The sequence below is a fragment of the Callionymus lyra genome, chromosome 1, assembly GCF_982586985.1.
Source record: "Callionymus lyra chromosome 1, fCalLyr1.hap1.1, whole genome shotgun sequence".
Taxonomy (NCBI): domain Eukaryota; kingdom Metazoa; phylum Chordata; class Actinopteri; order Syngnathiformes; family Callionymidae; genus Callionymus; species Callionymus lyra.
The window spans coordinates 2804633-2830246 of NC_141818.1; the positions used below are offsets into that span (position 1 = coordinate 2804633).

Sequence of the window (25614 nt, forward strand, 5' to 3'; positions counted from 1 at the left end):
CCCGGCGAAACAAGCTCTTTTGAACCTTTTACCGATTTCTTCAGCCGGTCAAAGCGTGACGTCACACCTGCCCACCAATCAGCACAAGCGTTGCCAACGTAAAAGACCGCCAGAACCTTCCGGGTCTCAAAAAAAGGCCAAAAAGCTCCATCACACGGGTGGGGTTTTTCTTTGTAAGAATATAATTCATATTTGTTTTTTTACAGCAAAAAAGAAAATCAAAAAGTGAAATAATTTAGTATGCTAAATATCTTAAGTACATCTTTTTTTTTTAAACTTTGGTTATGAACTGGTCTAGCAACACGTGTTAGTTTAGCTCCGTTCTCCTCAACATTCATAAGATCTTTGGAACGCTATACATCTAAAGAAACCAGCGAGTCTCTGCACCATGAAGGGAACTATGGTCTGTCACAAGAGAAAGCTATAGTGGACAAGCTAGAAACAACGTGAGCATTTTAAAAACCTGTGTTGAGAGATGGGCGGGTTAAAGCATTAAGGTGAAAAGTTACCATAATCTACACACTTTTTACAAGTAATTACATAGAAACTTTCAACTAACAGAGTTCATAAGAGTAATCAGAGGTAGCGAGGTCACAAGCCCATATAAATAGACTTTTTCTTTTTTTTTTTCCGTAATGGGAGGAAAGCTATACAGACGACAAAAAAAATAAACGTACCGACTGATCGTACTGTTCAGTCTTAAAAACTACCCCCCTCCCTCTCACCGACCCCCCCCCCCCCCTCCCTCCCCACAAGTAAAATCCCAAGACCTTCCAGTTAAAACATTCACTGAAACATTACAAGCTCTTTAAGTAAAACCTCAAGGGGGCGTAAACTTTCTGACCAGGAATTGCTTCGCCCCCCTACAGGCAAAACAAAATGTGTCCTCTTTTAAAAACAGCTGAGGGAGGACCTTCGGTATTCGTGAAACAAAAAAAATTTACCATGTCATTCCACCAAAATAAAAAATAAACCTGTACTTTCAGTTAAAGCGTGAAGATGGTCCCAAACCCCTCGTCGTACAGGTCCCCGTCTCCAACATTTACGATATAAAGCTGTACGAGTAAAAATACTCTGTTTGAATTATTATTGCCTGTATTGTTACATGGGTTTTTGGTCAACATAGCATCCGGAGCACTGAGCGCTCCGTCAGAAACAAAAACAAAAAAAAACACTCACTGCCCAAAAGGTAGACGTGAGAAAGGCTGTTGAGGGGTATGAGGTGAGGGGGCGTGACTGTACATCAGTGCCCACATTCACATTAGACAGACTTATAAAGCAGAGCAGAAGTCGTGCCACTTCACCATGGCTTTCTGACTTTGGAGAGGGACAGAGTCGTCGTTCGTCCCTCCGGAACTCCTGAGAGGTAAACGGGTGTCGCTTGATATAAACAACGGTGGCGACTCCGAAACCGCCACCGAGAGCCCATGGTGGCTACATTGTTGCCTGGGCACTGTAAACTGGACTTTTTTTTTAAATGAAGGAGTCTGCAGGTGACTGTGTACATGTGCGCATCTTTGTTTTTTTTCTGAAGGAAAAATAAAAACAGGTAGAGAAATGTTGTTAAATCTATTCCCAGAGTTCTTTGGCTTGATGCATTTTTAAGAGGGTGAGGTGTGCATTCTCAGGTGACTGATGAGGTTGCGCTGTTGGGTGAACTTCCCCCCGCATAGCTGGCATTCGTACGGCTTCTCCCCGGAGTGGACGCGCATGTGCTCCGTCAGGCGATACTGGCGCGTAAAACGCATGCCGCACTCCTCGCACGCGAAGGGCTTGAGGCCGAGGTGGCTCCGCATGTGGCGCGTCATGGTGCCACGCTGGGTGAACATCTTGCCGCAGATGTTGCAGGGGAACGGCCTGGTGAGCCAGTGGCTCTTCTCGTGTTGTCTCAGCGTCGCCGGGTCCTTGTAGCTCTTACTGCAGACCGTGCACTTGAACGGACGCGCCTCGGAGCCGAAGTTGGATGGACCCACCGGCGCAGACAGATCTTCCGCCTCTTCCTCGTCTTCCTCCTTCACGTACGTTCCTTCCTCTTTGATGAGCAGCTCGTCCTCCGTGTGCGTCTCGACGTGAGCGTTGAGCTGCTCGGAACTGGGGAACCCTTTGCCGCAGGGGATGCACACGTAGAGGTTGTCTCCGAAAGCGGGTTCGAAGCCCTCCTGGCGATACACGTAGTTGGCATTGCGGCGAGCGGCGCCTCTGACTCCACCCCTGCCTGCACTCTCTCCGTCACTCTGTCCACTCTCCTCACTGTGGTCCTGGCCGTTCTCGACTCCCTCCTCCTCATCTTTGCCGCTGCCCCCTCCCGCACCACTACGGCCATCTTTAGGTCCGACTATGACCCCGTTGACGAGGGGTCTTTCGTGATCTTCGGACTTCAGACCAGACGCTTCTTTCTTAGGCCATTCGTTCTTACGGGCGCACTGCCGTGTTTTCTTCTGCGGCGGGGGGCCGTCCGACGGGGTCTCCTCGGCTTTAGAAGAGTTGAGCTCCAGGGGGTCCGAGCCGCAGAGGTCTCCGCCCGGTAACGTGGTCGAGGAGTCGTCCAGAGAGGCACTGTTGGTCGTGGATACTGAGGCAGATTGAGGAGATTCTTGGGAGTTGCTGTGTGGGCTGTGAGCGTCGATGCCGGCCGAGGGCGGACTTTTCTTTGTCAGGTCCAACCCGAGGTCCGGCTCGCCTGCGCTCGCTCCGCTGCTGAGGTTACCGTTGCTGCTGCCGTTTCCCACATTCTTTGCGGAGCTGCCGACAAACATTTCGTCGTCTGAAAGCTTGTCCCGAAGGCCTTCATCTGGCTGCGTCTGCTCAGCTTCAGAAGGAGTATGAGGATAGTGGTTATTAGGGCCAGCAGGAGTGGAAGAGGACAGTCGCTGGTTGTTGAGGCGTAAACGGCTAAGGGGACTCGGAGTGGCTGGTTTGCCCGGCAGGGGTTTCCCACCAGTGCGCTTGAGCTTCTTTCTGCACAGTGCAGCGAGGTCATGAAGCTGGAGGTAGCTAGCTGCGGTCAAAAGGGAACTAAAGTTCTGCTCGCTGCTCTGGTCCGACGAGGACAAAAGCTTTCCAGTGTAGATGAAGTCCAGGACTTGTCGGAACACAGAGGGGTTCACCATCTCCGTGTCAAGGTTGATGAGGTTGTCGTGGAGGACCAACGATTTGAAGTAGATGCTGCTCGCCGCCAGGATGTTCTTGTGGGCGCGGAAGAGGGCGTTCTCCACCACGATGATGACGTCGCAGAGGAATCCTTTGGCTCTCTGCTGGTTGAGTTGGAGCAGCAGTTGTTTGGCATGATTTGGCAGTTCCATTTCCAATCTCCTTCAGTCCTTCCGTCTCACACACACACACACTCTCTCTCTCTCTCTCTTCCTACACGAACGCCACCTAAAGCTGTGACAAAAACAAAGAAAAAAAGAAATAGATCAGTCGGATGTAAGACATAAATGTGTCAAAGACAATTTTAAATCATTCACAAGATTTCTTAGATGTCAAATGTAATCATGCAAGGGGACAACATTTAAACACTCATAGCCAGATCATTTAAGTTAATAATGATGGCAAAAAATGAGTCTCAAAATAAATTATCACGGGGAAAAGGCAAGTTCCTTTTTTTTTATTAAAAGACCAGCAAACAGAGTCTCAGTGGTCTGGTTACAAACGCCTCAAGTACTGCTATCCGGATACAGCCTGGCAGTTGCGGGTAACTAATATATAGCATGATTTATACATTTAAAAAGTTGAGAGTTTACAATTTGATAACTAAACATCTCAATAAATCTTCCATTAATGAAGCATTCTTCACTAACCAGGAAGCGAAACGGTTTGATGTAAACATTCAGTGTCGAGTGCCTCGATCACATGACCGCCTGGAAACAAGAAACGTTCTTTCCCTCTCATCTTCCTTATGAATAACGACCTGCAACCCTACATGGATCAGGTTCTGGTTGGTCACATTGCCACTGTTCTGGCACAAAAGGCAGCAGGGGCGGAGAGCAGGAAAAGGGTAGAGTAACTACATTTCTAAGGTGCCTCCTCTCGGGCTAGTCTATCCGAGCCACTTCAGTTTCACCCGGTGCCCTGCTTGGAAACTTGTACTACTGCTCATTAGGTCATGGTAATGTCAGCCATGACCCATTGTCTACGAGTGGGGGTCTTTGGCACTGTAGGGGCCGGGTTGGTGGTGGATTAGATGACACCTGAGCAGGTAAAACTACACATGAGCTAAGGCAGAAGAGAGGGGGGGGGGTGGAGGGTGTGGCTCGGTACCACTCAATCTTCCCAAGAAGCCCTCATTTAAAAGTAGGGCGGATGAAACTCGGTCACAATAACACACTCGCGCACACACAGGTCATCAGCCACGACTTCAGGTCCCTGAACGGTATTATCATGTGGCTGAGCTCAAACTACAGGTCAATGAATGATAAACATTCATGTCTACAATGTTTATTACAACTGGGATTTACTCCTAAAATTGTCAAAAGTGTTGTACAACTATACTGCTTGATAAACCCAAAAAAAAAAAAAAAAAAATGGACATCATGCCGGAAAAAGTAAAAATATTAGAAAAAAAATGGAAGCATAATCAAGTTTCTCTTTTTCTGTTAATGAATGCAAACATTTTATTTTTGTTTGGTTTTATAGTGTTATAATGTGTGCATTTCTTATTTGGTGGACACTCGATGGAACTTTTGATTTGATCGCTGCATCTCTATCCTATTTTCAGGTTAAGATAAGATAAGAGAAACTCAGTGAGCAGAGAAGCAGAATGAGTGCACGAATGCTCCTTCCCAGATGCAAAACAAATAGACTCAAGGACTTGTTTATTCCTCGGGCTATTAAATTGTACAATTCTGAGTTCAGGGGCAGGAGTGGAGCGAAAGTATCTTGACATTCTGTTCTTTGTTAATCTTTGTGTTCTTTGTCTTTATTATTTTTCTTTGATCTATGTTCTTTATCTTTAGACTTAGATTGTATCCTCTTGTTCTTTCCCTTTATTTCTCTTTGTTCTTGTTCTTATTTTATTTTGATTATTTTATGAAAAATTGCTGTATTTGCTGTGGATAATTTGGAAAAAAAAACATTTCCCGAAGGAGACCTCCTGAGGGATCAATAAAGTTCTATCTTACCTAACCTAAGATCCGTTACCATAAGAATATGTGTCAACAGATTTCCCCAAAGGATGTTTTCTGATCATCTTAATATCACAAGTGTAAAGCCAGCAGCGTCTTTATATTCCGAGCATTGCCAGCATTATGACACAAATTAAAAAGGGCTGGGGGGGTTGTAACCGCTGGTTCTGTAGATAAAAATCAGCTGTAGAGATGATTACGCTCTTAAAAGGACCCAGGCCTGGGCTTGCCTCCCCTGCTCCGACACTTCCCCCCCCCTGGTCTTTTCACTCCCTTCTCGCTATCCTGCCAACCTTTTAGCATTTTCCCAGCGAGCACGTAGCAAGGGTTCAAGCTCCCGAACGCGATTCGTAATGAGCTACAGTGAAAACGCACAGCCAGAGTTAACGCTACAACGTGCTAAAGAGGTGCGCTGAGCCGGACCCTGCAGGCGGTAAACGGAGAAGAGGACTGCTGTAGAAAGAAAAAAAAAAGGCCTCCAGTGTGATGCCAGCCAGGAAGCCATATATCAGTCAAGACCCTCTCTTAACATCCACACACACACCTCTGCAGGCTTTATGGGGGGATTCAAGAGGCTTTTCTAGCAGACCAACATAAAAGGGGGCTGGGCTCCGAGTAGAGAAGCCAGCTCAGGAGAAAAAAAAAAAAAAAAAAAAAAAAAAGACCTCTCCCCACCCCCTCCTCTTCTCATCCTTGGTTCTGTGTCCCCCCCCCCCACCAACACCACCACCGACCACCACCACCTCACCCACAGAGCTACCCTCTCCCCTTGGCCCCTCCGGTGCTGTGCAGTGCCGGCTGGATTCCAGGGAGCTGCTAATGGATTACGGCTGATCTATATGCAGCTAGGGTGGGACACGTGTAGTTCCTGGCTCCCCTTTCCAGCAGCGCTGCCCCAAGAAAACAGGCCCTAATATCACAGGGGGACGGATAGATCTGCAACATCATCGCACCTCCATCCGTGTGTGTGTGTGTGTGTGTGTGTGGCGTCTCACGGGGCTACATCTTCCATCACCGTTGCACAGGAAGCATTAGGAAATGACCGCACAAGAATAGCAACGACTTAAAAAGATGTAGCTTGGTTCGCGGGGCGAGCGGCTCGCGGGGATAACGTTACATAGGTGGCAAGTTGATACAGGCATTTAAAAGCAGATCCGCGTGTGCAGGCTGGACCTGGCAGGGAGGGTAAGAGATGGCAAGATAGCTGGTCAGGAGAGCCATAATGAATTATTGACCCTTGAGAAAACAAGACATGCTCTGACCAAATATGGCCCTACATACCAACTAAAAGGCAGCTCTGGGCTTCCACGGGAGACCAGGGGTGGATGTTGCCCTTCAAGCACAAGAACGGGATCAGCTTACCTTGCCTGCAGTGTTAACCTTTTCAAAAGCAGACTTAATGATACAAGGGGCAACCTCATTTCTAAAGAAACAACAAAGGAACCCTACTGGTTAGTCTCCGGCCTCTATCAGGATCCTGCTGATGAGCAACGGGTTGAACAGGGATGTTTACCCAGACTTAACAGATGCGCTCAGGATAAAATATCCGTGTGCCGGAGCTCGAGTGCCAGAAACAACCGACGCAATTATCCCGAGACTACAGTCGTGTTTTTCATCTCTAACCAAAGATAAGTCGCACAAGAATTATGTTGCAGCAATTGTTGAAATGTAACAATTTAGCTTAGAGTCTTAAGAGGTGCAAGAAAAATTAAGAAGTATTTCATTCACCCATTAAAAGACAAATCTTAAAATGTTTTTTTCCAGCAATGTAAACAAAAGTTTGCAAAGCAACATAAAATCCTCAAACCACTCTGGCAAATCCTACATTTATCTGTAATACTTTTGCACAGTTGTGCAAACAAAAACATCTGAATAATCAGAAAAAAATAAATAGCATTCAAAATTAATGGACTGGTACATGGCCAGGTAAAGGTTGTTGACAAGGTCATCAGGCGTAGTACTGGCTTGTAGTCAGAAGAAAACATGTACAGTTTGTATTATTCATAATCCATTACCATTTCATAAAATGAATATACTGATGCTACAAATTTCATTTTTTGTGTTAGGTTCAAGTTTATATTTCTGGATTTTAATAATCTGTCCAAAGATTGATCCCCTGAAAACTGACATAACTGGATCCCCAAGTGAAAATAAATATTCTACTCACTAAAATCTTCATATTAAGAACATTTTTGAAATGTGGTTCTTATCTCCAAGTTTGTAAGCAAAGAGGAGACCAAGACATATTGTCCGCAATTACAAGTCACACAAGAGTCACTCCAGTTTCGATCCCATAAATTCCTTTGGCCATAAAAACAGACTCGCCTGCAAACTATCACTTGTCGTCATGATCCTTCCTAAAAAAAAAAAAAAAAAAAAGTGTAAACTGTAACCAAGATAACATTGTAAAACACCTTTTTGCCTCAAAAGTTAACATTTCTTTAACGCTATACTAGTTTAACACAGTATTAGAAGCCGTGGTTAAGCGACAGTATTGGCTAGAAATCTAAATGATTCAATTGTACTACAAGTTTGGCTCAGTCTTTGAAATAGATGTTGCTTGAATTAATGATTTTAAGGTTACCAACAAGTACTGCTAAATTGTTGCTACCTTGGTAATTGAACCATCACCTTCTGTCACACCTCTGCGTGTGGAGACAACACCAAACTGGTTTATCAATACATGATGACAGGAAGCCTTTTTTTGTTTCAAATAAATCAATTAAAAAAAATCCATTTCTCAGACAGTCTTGAATGTTGCTATGAACACCAACACGGGGGATAAACCGGGACCTATGCCCGGCTCAGATCAACCATTAACAGGATGCTGGTTAACTTTTGTTAACACGGTCAAGGTTAGCAGCAGCAGTATAGGATGTGGCGTAATTTGCAGAGAGGAAGGTTGGAGAGCCGAGAGCGAGGGCAGAGGTGAGGCAAAGTCCTGTGGCGCAATAACAAAACACACCCTTCTACCACGCAGGGTCATCTGCTAACAACCCAAATATGTATTCCTTCACATCACGACTGCAGGTGAGATTCCACGCACGGTAATGATGGCGGACGACTACAGGTGAGGATGACAAAGAGAGGAGAGATGATTGTACGCAAGGAGGGGAAAAAAAAAAAAAAAAAAGACCATGTAGCATCGACACACACACTTAAACACATGCACTCAGAACACACACCCAGAGAGAGTGCTGGTGGGCAGAGAGTGGGGGAAGGGTTAGGGGGATGGTACAAAGCCAGTTTGAAATACAAACACCGAGCAACCACCTCTGAGCTGTTTCAACATGGCTGACGGTGCTGCATGGGTAAAAGCTGATCCATACTGGACTCGCGGGTCCTGCAATTATCTGAGTGTCAGTCCTCTCCTGAGTGAAAGGTTGGCTCGCAACACAAAGAGGAGATTAGAAACACGGCAGCTGCCCCCCCCCCCCAACCACCATCACCACCACCTTCAATAGACTGTGCCTGTACACCTGTGTATTAGCCGCTGCGGCGCAGGAAACCACGGCTCAAGCTACACTACATTTTGTAAATATTGATCCAGATTTTTATCAAACCGGGTTTCCCCCCCCCCACCCCTCAACATCTGGAACAACTGAAGGGATCCTGGGAGATACCAAACACACGGCGAAAATTTGCATCCTGATCAAAAGGACGCCCACTTAAGCACGAGTCCTTTCGTACCCACTCGCAGCCGTTAAATGATACTTTCAAATGCAAACGAGGAACCGGCTCTTGTTGAGGGCTCGACGTAGACGCAGAGCAAAGAAGTCCAGTATCTGCAACTGTAACAGAGCAGCGTCCTTAATCCCACTGATCATTAAAAAAAAAAAAGCCCATTCAGACGGAAGAGAAACAAAGATGCCAGTTCTGAGTAACCATCTTCAACAGGTGTGACTCCTAAACGTAGAAGTGCCATTGAAGTAGTGAATTAGGTTCAAAGTCTGTCATTTACACGACAATAAACCTCACAAGTTACCCGTCTGGTTCCCCAGTCCTCCCTTTGCACGAATAACTTACTTGTACTTCCTGTATCTACTAGTTTCAGCCCCATTGCATTTCTAACAATGTATTTTCAAGGTTCTTTTTGCAAAACAAAGCTCAGCAAGCTTGAATTTTAAAAGTCTAAAATTCTCACACATAAATAAATAGACAATATGAAATAATTGGAAGATTGGAAATTGCTGCCGTTAGATCGACAATATTGACATATTCTTGTCACTCACGCCACCTTTACACATGGTTTACATGTACATATATATACTAGCACGAGCCCTCAGTGACAACATTGACATCTGATGTGATAAGTTATCAGCTACAAAATCATGAAGTTAATGCAAAAATCCATGCAGGTTTTGAGGCGCATCAGTATGTATATATAGAGCCTTTAAATGGCTCTGGACCAGCTCTTGAGAAATTATTTCAGGTGCAATTTCTTACCTCTCCACATGCCACGTCATCCAACTGGCATTCGATACGAAAAGACACATGCATGACAGTGACTTGGGTTTTTGTAACGGTAGATAAAAGACTGAACCCTGAGGCACAACAAGGAATCTTTCAACTTTCAACTGGTCGACTTTGAATGGTTTGAAAGGAAGACCTTGGTTTAGTCGGTACTCCAAAATGATCCTTTCATGGGGGGCTCTGTGCGGTTTCAAAGACAAGTGGCAACATGTTGTCAAAAATACGAGTGAAAGGATTAAGGATTATAAAAAGAACCTTCAAAGGTTGATGTTCATTTACTGTTAAAATCCATAGTGACGCTATAGAAGAGCTTAATTGTACCCAGCTTATCAAGGTTTACAGTCTTTGACGTTTGATACCAGCATACGTCGCACTCATGATGTACAACACAATGAAACTCAAAAATCCTTTACCCAAGGCCATGGATCTCTTAGAAACCATAATTATATGTGCTACCTTTTTGTAAACAATGTAGATGTATGAATGTGAACATTTCAGTTAAATTACTTTATTTGGTCGACTGTTGTTTTTAAGTAATATTTAATTATTCTTTTTAGTACACAAATGTACATCCAACAGAAATGGGTAAGTTCTGGTGAAGCTATAGTTTAAGAGAGAGGGACTCAATGTGTTTAATGAGTGAAACCAGAAGACAATATCTTGTGTCATGACCAATAAAAGACCATTGATACATGATGCTTGTGGCCCTCTTGAGATCAATTACTTCAATATTGATGAAGCTTGAAATCTCCAATGTGGATTCAATGGGATGATATAACCAGTTATGCATAGTGTGTGTTTTTTTCAAGGAATGTGTGTTTTAAGTGTGAGCAAGTGAGCCTTTCGGGCTGAACCGGGGAAACAGGAGTTACAGTGTCGCTGCTCCAGTTCCAGCAAAGCCTTCCAATTAAGGCTCATTTTGTGTCGGGCAATTCAGCCGTGTTGCAGACAAACAAGTCCTGCCCAGGGTGCAGTGGAATGAAAAGAACCCCGTCCATTACATCACAGGAGGGGGTCGGTGGTCGCCGCGTACCCCAGATGTGCCAATGTTGCTACAGTGGGAGAAGAAAAGGGAGGAATCTCTCAAGAAGAAGAAGAAAATCCCACGTGTGCTTTCAAAGATTCCTCGGACAAAACGGGTTTCTACCTTTGTTAGCGTGCAGGCACATGGTATGATGGTACAAGAGCAGAGGTGGGAGCAGAAGCTGACACTGCAGCAAAAAAATGAATCACACGTTTATCCCTAATAAACTCATATGGCTTCTACTGAACATTTATTCAAAGCATTTCTGGTTTAAGCCCTGAATGTGTCGCAACATCTCTTCCTCAACAAAGCCTAGTTACCAAACCCTGCGTGTATCACACTGATAACCAAACATTACGTCTACCGTGTATCACCATCTTTGCTTTATCGGCTCTAAGTCAGCATTAAGGCGACGCATTTCATCATTCCGAGGAGATAAACAACATCCAGGACCACTTTCGGTAGGTGCTGACCACTGCAAAGCAAGAGCCCCTCACCCTTCTGGGGTCAGTTAGGCCAGTTAGGATGTGGTCATGGAGGTCTCCGGGGTGGAATTTTGACCCTTGACGCTTCTACACAATATCTATACAGTATGTTTTTTTAAAAAGGATTATTAAAAACAATTCCATCTTGAAATAATGATACAGGTAAGATTTATTTTAAGAGACTATAACAGATGACGTTACTACTAGTTTCACCTGGTAGTGTTTTGTAAACGCCATCTTTGAGCAGCTCACATTCATTAAGTTATATAAGTAAACATTGATGTGCAATAAGATTCAATAACTAGAGACGTTTAAAAATACACTAACAACATTATCTTGCAAGTGTCGTGCCAAGAGTCATCTTTAAAAATGCAATTTATTTTATTTTGATGGAACAAACGTTCTACTAAAATGTCGATTTGAATTTGTTTTTCATTTATTAGCTGTATTTGACAAACAAAAAAATAGCTGTTTCATAGATTCTACTTAGAATGAAAAGGTGGAAATGGTGAAAAGATTATGTGGATTACAGTTGTTGTGACAGTAGCCAAATCCTGAACGACGACTACATGAAAAAAAGAAGGTATTGTATTATACAATGTAAAGCTACGTCAATATTTTTGTTGGTGTATAAAGATAAACTACGTCGCAACAAACGGCCTCACCCAAGAATGGTGAAAATTAGCCAACAATTTACCCAGAAACACCCCCCCACCCCCTCCCTGCATCTCCGCCCGCCTCGAGCCTCCGTCCTCCTTGCATCTGTGGTCGTGTTGGATTTGTGGCGTTATTGAAGAGAAACTGCCCCCCGGAGAAATCAAACCCATCAACCTGAACAATCCTAGCTCTCTCTCTCTCTACGGAAACATCTTTGGGTTTGGAACCCTCAACCTGGACTGAACTAATCAGCCGCTGCATTGACCATACGATCGCTATGATTGTGTCTTCTGTCCTTTAGAGAACTTTGTTGACGAGATCATCCCCCCTCTACCCCCCTCCCTTCAGACCCATGACCCGGTACCTAATGCTTTAGCTAAGGACAGAGGGCATATTGGGTAAAGATCTAGTGAGGGTCCAAGGTTTTACAGAGCCACCCCCCTCCTCCTCCTCCACCTCCTCCTCTCTGGGCTTTTAAACGCTGCATAACCTTCTGGCTATCAGCACAACATTCCACAGACTGTTTCTTCTTCTTCAAGAACAACAAGCGTGCCCCGAGGCGCACTGGCCGCAAACTTAACCAACTGGCAGCGCGGAACAGTGCGATCCGTGCAGATACGGCGAGCCCCGGAAACAAGCCTTAAGTCCTCGGCCTACACGTCAGCAGAACACATAACCCAAGTAACCTTCTTACTGCATTGTGCCGCCTACACACCGTAAGCCGTTAACACAATGTACACACAAGGTCTATGTGTCGGGGAAGGGGGTCGAGGCAAGACCGACCGGCCTGCTCATGAGGATCATGAGGCAAACCAACACAAACAACGTCCTACCAATTACCCCTGGTCTTGATCGTTCACACTTGTCAATGAAACTCGTCATAGTGATCAGTTGACTGCGTGACGCCGTCAAAGAGCACCTTCTTCCCGGCACAGCGGGACATCCCGACTCACAACATCTGACAACATCTGATCCGGGCGCGAAAAAAGAAGGCGTCACACGCGTGTTATTAACGCAATTCATTCATTACATAGTAATTGTTTACTTGGAGGAAGATGTAAGTAAGTAAGTAAGTAAGTAATATTTATTTATATAGCGCTTTTCCAGACCAGGGTCACAAAGCGCTTAAACAAACAAAGCAATACTCAAAAAAGTATATACACTTAAAGAACAAGATAATACTGAGAAGAACACAGGAGTTCCAGAAAATCAAGGAAAAGCCTGAACAAATAGAGATGTGGGTAAATATTGTGTGTATATACACATATATAAATAGCAAACACTGTTATGAGGCATGCCTGGGGCCACGCAAGCGGAACGCCCGGCTTCGACTGGCCTCGCCCGTTTAGCCTTGTGATGCAATTGAGATTCTATTGTCGAAGTAGAATTAGTTCTTACGGTGTTTGTTGACACACCAGCCGACGCCGTCTAAGGATGCCCGGATGTAAACGGAAATAACGCCAACAACTTTAACTTGTAAACGACTTTGAAATAAATGAATTTAAATCATAATAAATATATGTTGTGGAATAAACCGTTAAACTGACCCACATTAAATGAGATTTACTGGTGAAAACCATCACACAAATTAAGGACCAGTCAAGAGAATCTCTGACATTCTTGTGCCACATTATTATCACCTGATGTTGATGTTTAATTCAACAATATGTCAAATGTTTACATGAGATGAAGACAGTGGTAGAGGATTGCAGAGCAACACCTACACTGTTGACACAAAGATGGTGGCTGGTGTAACAGCAGCCCAGCATACATCACCTCCTGGTCACCATGGCACAACAACAAAAAAACAACAAAAAACACTGCATCCTGACAAGACACCACTTCATTCTTCCACTTTAATCTCTGGTAGAGAATATACGACTTCAACGTGTCATCTGACCGACGGGCAAATCCCCATTGAGAGAAAACGAGCGACTCGTTTAGCCAATAAAAAGCGCATCATGATGCACAAAAACAGCTGTTTTGGTGTCGAAACGTGGTAACGTGATAAATACTAGAATTCGGTTGAACCATTTCACTCCAAAGAAAGGGAACACGTCCGGAATTCGGGATTTATTGACGATTATTGGGTGAGAACAATCGTGCGTTTTTTGAACGTAGTTTGGCCCCAGCTGGGATAGTAATTGGCTCATCAGAGATGCGTGCGTAAATAAATAGGATCCAATACGGATTCGCTTCAGAATTAAACACGTTTTTAAATCGAAACAACGACTGTTCTTTCCAGTGGATGCCTGCTGGTGAGGCTGGTCCAGCTACCCCTCTTTTTTTTTGTTGGCACGCCGTGTAAAAACAGCAGCCCTTGCAGCACCGAGGAGAGGAAAACACAAAATAATCGCGTCCGTGAACGCATCACCGGCGAGGGATCTGGACCCGAGACGCAACAAAGTGTAAATAAAAGCAGGTTTCGTTCGTACCTTTTCACATCGGTAGGGTCGTTCTCAAGCGTTCGTTTCCATCCTCTTGCTCATCTCACAGCCTTCGGGACGCCATGTTGCAAGCTTATGACGTTAGGCTTCCTCACCCCTGACCCACATTTGAATAGGAACCAGCAGCAGAGAAAACAGCCCACTGTGGGAGGTGCCAGGACACTTTCTCGATCCACGACCCCACGACTGGCACACCTACCTGGAGATGGCAGAGACATGAAACAATCCAGTCATTTTTGAGGCTTCAAACTTGAAAAAAAAAAATCATAACCTCACCTGTACCTATTATTATTATTATATTTGGAAAGAAAGTTACCTTTATTGAAGCATTTTTTATCACAAAATAAACCAAATTAAAGAACTATTTATACTTGATGTTCTATGAAGTGTAAAGCAAGGTAGTGTCACGAGAAGTATTGGAAATACTTCACATCTGTTCAGAAGCCCTTCAAATATTCTATCATATTTATATTTTCATTTCCTTTTGGGTTTCTGTAAAGGACAAGATTGTATGAGACTCTTGTGAAAATTAAATGGATCCACAACAATGTTTTTCAAAGTGATATGTTTTAACAAAGTTATAGACATTTCATTAAAAAAAAAAATCTATAATTAACTTTGGATATAACGTTATAAGAAAAATGTTATTTATAGCATGAGGATATATATATATATTTATATGTGTGTAAATTGCGGATAAAAAGTAGACTAGATTTGCACGTTGTTTATTTTGTGTGTGACGACATCTAGTGGCGAAAACGCGACTTTAAATCCATTGACATGGATTTACTTATTAATTTGATGAATAACTCGAAGTGTAGAATCAAGAGCTCAACCCAGTATTTGTAATAAAAACATATGCAAAATAAATATATATTCTTTATTCTGTGTGTTTTAAAGTCACTGTGTCTATTGTGTAGATGAAATGTCAGAACCGAGATATATATATATATATAAATATATAATATAATATATATTTATTTCTGATATGTTAAGGGAAAATTTAATGATTTATAAATATAAATGATATTAAACTCGATTTAGTTTCTAGATTTTTCATTTGGAATTTAATTGAGCAAAAACACAATTTGTACAAACCTTTAATACAAATTGTACATCAACTTTACATTTATATCACCTTTTTTTCGAGCACAGAATGTTGCGATGTCTGTTTAAAGGATACATATAACAGATCATTTTTTAATATTCATGTTACTAAAAATAATAATAATAAAAAAAAAATCGCTTAGGACTCGCCTGACATCCAGCGGTTGCCATGAGAACTGCATACTCGGCTGCAACAATAGCCTGAGATCAAACTTAAATCACCATCTACTGCTAATATAATTAGTTAATATTAATATGAAACAAAGAACAAAATAATTTTAAAGAACAAAAGTATTTTAAAGAGGTTTAACAAATAACTAAAATCTCTTGAATCCAGAGAGATTCAAATAAGGACCAAGAAGTATTTTCTTTATGAGAACATTAACATGAAACAAAGAACCTTAAATACTCAAACATCGTGAACAATGTTATCAGAGTTACACATAAACACAATTACATACATATTGTGTGGCGTACAATCATTTGTGAGTCAACACGTTGCGAGGAAAACTCTCTCAATTTTTACCAGAACAAATAAAGTTATTTAAGTAGATAACAAAGATCCAACAGGTTTATTTCTTTACAGTCTGTTGGTTCTTATTGATCCTCTTTAGAAGAATCCAGCGTGATATTTATCCAGCGATCCGTCTGCTGCTACATCCAGGATACACACTGCATGCAAAGAAAGACAGTAAACAGCTTGTTTATTTATTTTTGATGTATTATATCATGTCAAACTCAAAAAGACAAATGTTTAAAACAATTATAAGTTGTATCCTTGGAAGTCTCTGTATACGTCGATCATCTCTTACCTTAAGCAGAAACAGGAAGTCTGAAAGAAAAAAAAAGTCATAATGACTAAACAAGAAAAAGAGTATTTAAAGTACTTTGATAAGTTTACAATGTATTATTATAATCAAACCTTTGTCTTTCTGTTTTTATTTTCAAGGATTGTAAAAGAAAAATTAAATACCATGTTTTACTTCAGCATTTTTGGTTTTTCCTCCTGAAATTAAGTTTTAAAAAACAGTGTTTTTAATTATAGTATGGATTAAACATGAATATTTCCACATTTACCAACTAAATAATGTGCATAGATGTAAATGCATTTGTTAAAAAATATGAATGTGAAATATTAGAGGGACTTGCTAAGAAAAAAATAACTCAACTGTTGAAAAACAGTTTTTAATAATTCTTTAGGTTTTAAGGTAGAAATGCATAAGTTGTGGTTTAAAAGCCTTTGTGATCAAATATAATGTTTTGCTTTTAGTGAAACTTTTATTTATAAAGAAAAGTGTTGCAGCAAAAATGACCGTAAAGTCCAATAAATGTATTTAACTAATTATATTATCACTTGGAAAAGCGCTATATAAATAAAAATTACTTACTTACTTACATACATACATGTCTCATTAATTTCTTCAAATTAACTAATATTCGGTTTATAAATATAGTCTCCAATATTGAAATATTTTTTACTTTTCATTTAATAGTAATCACCAAACGACAGAATTATCATTCACCTTTCATTTTTCTTCCGTATCAACATTCGTTTAAGATTAAATGTTGTTTTTTTGAGCCCAAAAAATGGGAAATCTGTGTCGTCACAGCTGCAAGTCTGCAGTAGAATAATATGAAACATACGGTGAACATATAAAACAATAATAATATATATTAAATTAAATATAAATACTGATGGCAAATTGATGGTCAATCTGCGCTTGATGGATCAACTGACTCCTTCAACTCGGGCTCTGAGGTCTGTGGACCAGAATCTACTGATGGTTCCTGAACACGCTTCAGGACCAGAGGAGAGAAATCCTTCCAGACTGTTGCTCCTAAGCTTTGGAACCATCTCTGTGTTTGATGATCTACTGACTCCTTCAAGAAACACGTTTTTATTTGTTCAGGCCTTTCCTTGATTTTCTGGAACTCCTGTTGTATCCACAGTTTTATCTTGACCTTTAAAGTATGTACTTTATTGAATATTGTTTTGATTGTTTAAGCGCTTTGTGACCCTGGTCTGGAAAAGCGCTTTATAAATACAAATTACTTACTTACTTACTTCAAGGAACATCAACACTTTTATTCGTGCAGGCTTTTCCTTGATTTCCTGTGTTGTTCTCTGTGTTTTCTTGACCTTTTAAGTATATACTTTATTGAGTATTGTTTTGATTGTTTAAACGCTTCGTGACCGTGGTCTGGAAAAGCGCTCTACAAATATAAATTACTTACTTACTTACTTAACTAGTGTTGGTATACTTATAACCAGGTCATTTAAAATAGTTTATTCTTCCCCCATAACCATCCAAGTGCCTTTTACTTGTTTTATTCTATCATTATTACTTTATTTAAACTGTGTTCTCTTGTACACTTTCTCTCAATTGCTCTTATTTGAAAGTGCTCTCTACATTTAGTAGAGTATTCTTATTTTATTGAGCAGAGTTTCAAACCAGCGAGGGTCTCACCTGCCCCTCCAGCAGGGTCTCCACACCCTGGTCATCAGTGTGGCTCTGAGGGCGGAGCAGCCTCGGACGTACAGGACGGGGGTCAGCGCCGCGTTAACTCTGGGCAGAATCCTCAGCGGGTCGGTACCTTCGCTCTTGGTGTAACACGTGGCGAGCAGGAAGTTGCAGGCGATGACGTGGCAGAATATGGGGAGCCACGTGGCCAAGAAGAACATGGCCACCACCAGGATGAGGCGCACCGAGGAGCGCTTGTGCTCGCGCTCCTCGGACGGCGGCTCCCTCTCCAGCTGGAACTTGGCTATGATGAAGAGCTTTATGTTCAGGCCTATCATTATGATCACCGAGAAGATGTTCGCCACGAAGGTGCCGATGCTGACCAGCTGCATGACCATGCCGACGGGGATCAGGTTGAACACGGCCACGATCAGAAAAGCGTAAACCCAGTAGGAGGCGATGACGAGCAAGGTGCTGCTCAGCCTCATCCTCTGGGAGTACTTGAAGGGAGACATGACGGCGTGGAAGCGGTCGGCCTGGGCGGCCAAGATGGCCATGTACGACAGGCCCAGGAAGGTGGGGACGATGAAGTAGGTGCTGGTCGGGGACCCGAAGACATCCTTGACGTCCAGGATGCCGACGTAGTAGTAGGAGGCGCCGGAGCAGATGTCGCTGAAGCACGTGCTTAGCATGTACATGAAGCGGTTCTCCGTGCGCAGGTTCCTGTCCAGCAGGATGGCCAGGAACACGGACAGGTTGAGGAAGATGATGGCGGCCGCCAAGGCGACGTTGAAGAGGAAGAGGAGGACGTTGGCGAAGCTGTTGAGGGGCAGCGCCAGAGACAGACCCCGGCTGACGTTCATGGACGAGGCCAGAGCTTATGTTGGGGGGGCAGTGCGTGGCTCCCGAGGAGTCGCTTCAGATTTATGATGAGGTGCGAAGCTACTGGGACGTCCTCGGGTCCCGGTCACAACAACTCCAGACTTCGGCGCGCGTCGCCATCACGGTGATCACTCAGGCGTTCAGCCTCCACTGATTACCACAGAGAGTTACTGGTCCCAGCACCAGAGACTCTGCATGTGACAGCGTTGTCATCTCATTACGCCTCGGCTCCTCAGATCTTAATGGAAATCTTGTTGTTCATCCACACGTGTTTACAGGCGGAGAGGATTAGAAGACAAAACAACACTTGCAAAGACAAACAGATCTCTGACAAATTGTCTCCCTGAACGCCGGGGGGCTTTGATGCCGAGCCGCATGGGGCTCCATCACTCCATTAATGCGACCCCTGCCGTGTACAAAATACAAATTTGGAGAAAAATACATTAAACAATAATGTGAACCATGACAACAATTTTATTCATAATGATTTTTGTTATTAAATGAGAAGTTGATTGTATATGGATCATCTACTGACATCTATTTAAAACCTGATGTTTTCAAATATTTATTATTTTATCTAGAATGTTTCTGGACAGTAAAGAGTTTCCATAGCAATGTTATTTGTTATGGATTCAAACAGATCTACACTATATTTATGCTGAATAAAAATGTAAAATCTGCCTTTTTTCCTATTCGTTGTTTTGATTTGTCTAAATAAAAATAGCTTACTTTATAGGGATTTCTTTTTAATTAATAAACCTACTTTTAATTTAGACCGCTGCCTTACACAAATGAGTGTAACAGTGAAACAACTTCTTAAAAAGGCCTCAAAGTTACCATTTTCTAATCCCCAAATATCAATATACCAAATATTTACTAGCTTGAAACAACCTTGACCTTTCTCTGTGGAGTTTGTATTCTCTCTCTCTCTCTGTTTACATGGGTTTGTTTCAGTACTCCGGTTTCCTCCCACAGTCCAAAAACATACAGAGGTTGATCGTAAACTTTAAAAAGTGTTTGAATGGTTGCTTATCTCCAAGTGGTTCGTGAAAGATCGGTGTCCTGACCAAAGGTGTTTTTGGCCCCCATGATCCACTAGAGAAATAAGCGATAGAAAAAGAATTAATAAAAAAAATTCACGTCATTTTAAATAGATGGTTTCGTCAAAAATAAAAGTAGCTAAGGATGCATTTATCAAACGTCAAGTTTTAAGAAGGGATTTTGGACGACTGTCTAGAACTGGATGAGTCAGAAATGCTTTTGTAAACTGTAGTGATGACCAGCAGACTCACAAATTGCACATAACGTCACATTTTTAAGTGGATCAAGATTTTTTTCAATGTTTTACGTTTGGTTCAGGTTTCAAGTTGAGCCGTTAATATAGTCATTGTGTATCTTGCAGTTTTCTCACACAGTCACCCAAGACAGTGTGTTCCAATATTTTTCACCAACTGACAAATTTGGACTTGGTAGAAAAAATGTGTGGAGAACATTTTTGTTTGTCATCTGTGTTTAAAACCTGAAAGAGCTGCAGGCACTAGAGTTACATTGAATACAGTCATTCAAGGAATCTGGGTTCCCAAACTGGTTCTTTTTTACGGGCTTTTCACCAACTTGCTCTGCCTTCTTTTTTGATGTTGTTGACAATGATGATTTACAGGATTTTTTAACCCTGCATAAGCAGCCTTCCTTTTTCCTTTTTTAAAGTTTGAAGCCAAAATTTTGAATTGAAGACTAAACAGTACTGGTTGACTGTGTGTGATAAACTTCCACGACGCAAAATGACCAGCTGGGAGACATAGTCTCTCCACCATGTTCTGAACACCTCAGCAGGGAGACGTCCTGGAAACATCCTAATCTGACGCTCAAGCCATCTCAACTGACTGCTCTCAAAGTGGAGAAGCAGCGGTTCTACTCCGAGCCTCTCCCAGATGACCTTGCTTCTCACCCCATCTCTAAGGTAGAGCCCAGCCATCCTACAGAGAAAACTAATTTCAGCCTCTTGTACCCGTGATCTTGTTATTTAGGTCACTATCCATCGTTGGTGACCGTATGTGAGGGTAGGGACGTAGATGGACCGGTATACAGAGAGAGTTGTCTTTTGGCTTAGCTCTCTTTTTACCGCCACAGATCGCTGCAGTGTCCATGTAACTGCAGATGCCTGACCATCTCACGCTCCGTTCTTCCTTCACTCGTCAGTGTCTGAAATACCACTCTGCGATTTGAAGATCCATCGATTTTCAAGATTGCAGAAGAAAAAATGAACAACAATCTTATTTTATTCTTGTTATTTTACTTTTCCAATAGACTTTGTTAACTGCAGAGTTTAGAAATCTGAACCTAGAACATTTCAGAGTGATGAGAATCATCGTGAATAGATAATTATTTTTGGGCAGAATTTGTCAATTTTGCAGGACAACGATGAATTGCATTCGGATATAATCGTGATTTTAAAAAAAATGTCATTTTCGTTTCGCAAAGGTTGTGATTTTATTTAATTTTTAATGATTTGATATCCGGGCCGTCATGTTGTCACGAGACGGTACGAGCGGCGCCGAGCAGAACAAGCGGAGAGAAGTTAACTCTTGTGAACAAGTTGATGACCAACTGTGTGGTTAAAATGATTGAGAAATGCTGGTGTGTCTGTGTGTGTAGTGTGTGTGCGCTTCAAAGATTATTACCTTCTAAATCACACAAACTGATGAATTACAATCTATTATTTTCATTCACAGTAGATGCATTTAAAGATGACATTAAATTGCAACTGTGCAAAAATGTGCTAAGAATAACTGATCAGTGTTTTCACTTTTCTTTACACGGAAGTTTGTGTGATTTATTAATGATTAATAAATACAAATGTTTACTCCACACTTTTTAAAGTATTTGCAGTGAATATATTATGTTGTTTAAAAATGTAATTAAAGTCTAAACTAAAAAAAATCCATTTATTTCATTAATTCATTCATTTTCTAACGTTTTATCCCATTCATTGGGCAAGAGGCAGGGGACACCCTGGACAGGACGTCAGTCTGTGGCAGGGCACACAAAGACAGACAACCATTCACACACACACTCATACCTACAGACAATTTCCCTAAGTTCTCAATCAACCTCTGTATGTCTTTGGACTATGGTATGCTTCATTTGCCTTTATCTTAAAAATGGCTTTATCATTTTATCTTAACAATCACAAAGACATACACTTTACTTTAGAGTGAATTATTTCGCATATATAATCACAATCGCAATATTTAGGACGATAATCGCAATGAGATTATTTTAAATAATCGTTCAGCCCTAGCACAAGTTCTTTACTTGTATATGTATGACTGTAAACATGGTTTTCATTTTTGTTAAATCTGCAACATGAAAATACATGTTTCTTTTCTTGAAGGATAAGGTAGTTTTTCATTGTGGTGATCCATTTATAAGTATGTTGTGTACATTTATAAATTGGTTGATATACATATATAGGTGTAGTAACACAAGGGAGAGGGGGATGAAAGACCAGTGGAGGGGAATTCTGTGAAAATTGAAATGAAAAGTAGAGTAAGAGAATAAAGAGTTACATTGATGTTATGGGTGATGTGAATGTGAGCAGGTTGTAGTATTGAGGTTTGTGTATTTGATGAAAGTATTTTCAAATTGCAAAACAAATTTTTGACTTTCTGCATTTTTGCAAAATACTGAAAAAAAGCGTTTCTACCACTGCTTGTGAACAAGACCCCAAGGTAAGGTAACCCAAAGATTGGCCTGTGAAATTAAAGATTAAAATTAAGTGAATAAAGTCGACAGTTAATAAAGAATCAAAACAACCTTGTAGACCAGACCTGGGCACAGTGTGACTGTATTTATGAAGCTCTTACATTTTATTCATTTCAACATATAAGACTATATATATATATATATATATAACACTATAATAGCAACAACATTAGTTTAAGGCCCTTTTTCATGTTTTTCCTTTTGATTAGTCCTTTGAGTGGAATTTATTTTTCCTCAAAATAATTTTGAAGTAATTTCAAGTAATACTTTCAAAAAATGCTTTTAATAATATTAATATATATATGTATATGTTTATCTAAATTGCTCATAATTTGATTGTTTTTTGTTTTCTTACAACTAAACGGCCCCTTACAAGAGTCAAAGTACATCCCAATTGACTTTATATGTACTTTACTTCATTTATTGTATATTCTTTTTACATAATACTACAATAAAAATCCGTTTTTTTTTCACATAACTGGCAATACACGTTTTCTGATTTTCTGCAGTAAAAAAAACTTGGTGTATTCTGCCATCTAGTGGTTAACTGCAGCTTTGCCATTTCAGACGCAGAAAACTGGCTTCATGTGGAGTCAAATTATTAACTGTAATGTCCAGAACAATGTAGATATAATTGTGAATAAACCACTTCCAGCTAAATGTAAAATTGTGCCGTTGTATGAACCAAAATTCCAAATCTCTGACACACGCAGGAGAATGAAGGTCAAGATCTGACCCGGGTTCAAGATAAGTAGAGAAACAATACTTTACCACAATAAAGTAACTTTAATCCTGTTATATTGGATTTTGATGATGAATCTTTTGGTTCCAACTTCATAAAATTGTCATCAAAACCGTATAAGATGTTAATTAGGATATTAAGTTCACGTGTTCGATGGCGCAGAAGCACAAACAACCCATCGATCAGAACCCCCCAGAGGTTCTGCAGAGGGGCTTCATTATCTGGTCCATAAGTGTAAACACTTGACACATGATGAAGTGAAACCCCTGGAGAAGCGGATGTTTGCCAAACAACTGCATAAATACCGGAGCGACTCCGCTTCTCTGCTGGGGCGTCAGGATGCTCCTCAATAGCACCGTCCCTCTGTCGGTGGACTTTGACACGCCTGGCGACTTCTTCATCTTCATCTTCCACATCCTCTTTGCCTCCAGCGCCGTGTTGGTGGCCAGCTCAGTGGCCGTCGGTATCTCCTGCACCAGGATCCTGCGGGTCCAGAACCGCTTCATCTTCATGCTGAACACCAGCATCAGTGACACTCTCACCGGGTTCTCGGCGTACTATCTGGGTCTCTTCGACGTCCAGGAGGGCTACCCGTCTAGAAACGGCACTTTCTATATCCTCCCTTCATTTCTGGGTGTGAACGTGTTGACCTTCCTCTTCGCTCAGTTCGACCGCTACTTTGCCGTGTGTCACCCGTTCTTTTACAACCGGTTCATCACCAGGTCTTTCGTTATCGGGGTCTGTGCCTTCTGCTGGATCTACACGTATTCCATCCTCACCGTCCAAAACATGGTGCCCATCTCAAAAGCAGCTCAGATCAACGCTTTCGGTGTCATGACCCTCCAGATAATAGTCCTCATCAAGGTCCTCATGACCATCAAACTGTACATCATCACTCGCAACCACCTGGTCAGAGAGGTGCCGAGTGCCGAGAGGGACAACAAGATGGAGTCCCTGCGCATCATCGTGTACGTGGTCATCTGCTTCCTGGCTCTGTGGTGTCCGTCCTTCGTCAACATCATAGTCCGACAACTCACCAGGACAGGAATGAGGTTCAGGAATGAAGCCACCAACCTGTTCGCCATCATGGCCCGTCTGAACGCCCTGGTGACGCCGGCCCTGTACATCTGGGGCAGCCCGGCGCTGAGGAGGGCCGTGTGGAGGGTCGTCTGGCACTGGGTCTGTCCCAGAAAGAGAGTCCGGTAATCACCTCGAACCTATGAAAACATAAAACAAACTTTCATTTGTTTAACTTGTTTAACTTTTGTCTTTCAGGGTCGGAACGATCTTTGGCGACCTAAGAAACAAACTCAAACTGAACAAAACAAATAACTGGAAGCCTAAAGAAGAGACGTAGAGTTAACTTAATTTACGTTTCTGTTCACAAAATGGTCTAATGATATATTCTAAAATGGAATATTTAAAAACTCAATGTTGCAATAGGAACTGGATGATCCCCATCATATGTGAATATCTGTGGATAATCATCCATTTGGTTAGAGAGCTCTTCTTAACAGTAAAGCAACATTGAAGTTGACTAAAACTCACAAAAAACAAAACATTATCATGAAGGGAGTTTGTTCAGTTGTTAGCACCTGTTATTACTATTTGGTCCAAGTAAGAGTTCAATATCTTATCCAAGTTATTTATTTAGCAACATTTAAATCGTGTAAAACTCGAGAAAAAAAATAATCTAGGCGTTTATATGACACAGTGGACAGGAAGGAGGATGAGAACAAATCATTTCTTTAAATGAAAAAATATTATTATCATAAACGGGCTTGTTCTGTTGTTAGCATCCGTTAGCATCTATATGGTCCAAGAGAGAGTTCAATATCATATTTTATTTTAGCCATATTTAAGCAACATTTAAATAGTTTAAAACTCGTAAAAAAAAAAAAAACCTTCAGGAAGAGTTCAAACGAAACATTATTTCTATTAATAATTTAAAAAAATATTAACATCATAAAGGGACTTGTCCAGGTGTTAGCATGTGTTAGCATCTATTTGTTCCCGACTAAGCTCAATATCATAGCGAAGTTATTTTAGCAATATTTAAGCAGCATTTAAATCGTATAAAACTTGAATAAAATCCTTCAGGAAGAGTTTAAATGAAACATTATTTATATTATTAAAAGGTATTTTGATTATAAAGCGGCTTTTCCAGGGGTTAGCATCTGTTAGCATCTATTTGTTTGTACTAAGTTCAATATGCGTTATTTTTAACAATATTTAAGCAACATTTAGGTTGGTTAAAACTTTGAAAACTCTCCCAGGAGGAGTTTGAATGACACAGTAAGCAGGACCAAAGAGGAAGATAATACTTTCTTCCTATAAATAAAGATATTTTGATAATAAAATGACATGTTCATGTGTTAGCATCTCTCGTCAGTATTAGCTTAACTTCTACCCAGACTTACCTGAGATGCTGCAACAACACATGGAAG

The 25614-nt window shown here is 41.4% G+C and overlaps 3 protein-coding genes across 4 annotated transcripts; 1 reads left to right on the plus strand and 2 right to left on the minus strand.

Moving 5' to 3' along the window:
- Positions 1 to 778: 778 nt before the first annotated feature.
- hic2 (hypermethylated in cancer 2) lies at positions 779 to 14327 on the minus strand. Its single transcript, XM_087788036.1, has 2 exons — positions 14198 to 14327; positions 779 to 3384 (listed from the first exon to the last, which is right to left on the minus strand). The coding sequence occupies exon 2, from the start codon at positions 3300 to 3302 to the stop codon at positions 1602 to 1604; it is 1701 nt and encodes a 566-aa protein (XP_087644162.1). The 5' UTR covers positions 3303 to 3384; positions 14198 to 14327; the 3' UTR covers positions 779 to 1601.
- Positions 14328 to 15425: 1098 nt separating this feature from the next.
- Positions 15426 to 19179, minus strand: LOC148087424 (sphingosine 1-phosphate receptor 3). 2 transcript variants are annotated; one of them, XM_087793967.1, is made up of 3 exons: positions 17785 to 19179; positions 16129 to 16148; positions 15426 to 15988 (listed from the first exon to the last, which is right to left on the minus strand). In XM_087793967.1, exons 1-2 carry the CDS (start codon positions 18639 to 18641, stop codon positions 16130 to 16132), a joined length of 876 nt encoding a protein of 291 aa, XP_087650093.1. In that variant the 5' UTR covers positions 18642 to 19179; the 3' UTR covers positions 15426 to 15988; position 16129. The 2 variants fall into 2 exon arrangements, with proteins under 2 accessions (XP_087650093.1, XP_087650153.1); XM_087794027.1 differs by lacking the exon at positions 15426 to 15988 and having other exon boundaries at positions 16099 to 16148.
- A 3618-nt stretch (positions 19180 to 22797) lies between these two features.
- On the plus strand, positions 22798 to 24373 carry LOC148087425 (uncharacterized). Its single transcript, XM_087794151.1, has one exon. The coding sequence runs from the start codon at positions 23507 to 23509 to the stop codon at positions 24371 to 24373; it is 867 nt and encodes a 288-aa protein (XP_087650277.1). The 5' UTR covers positions 22798 to 23506.
- The last annotated feature ends 1241 nt before the right edge of the window (positions 24374 to 25614 follow it).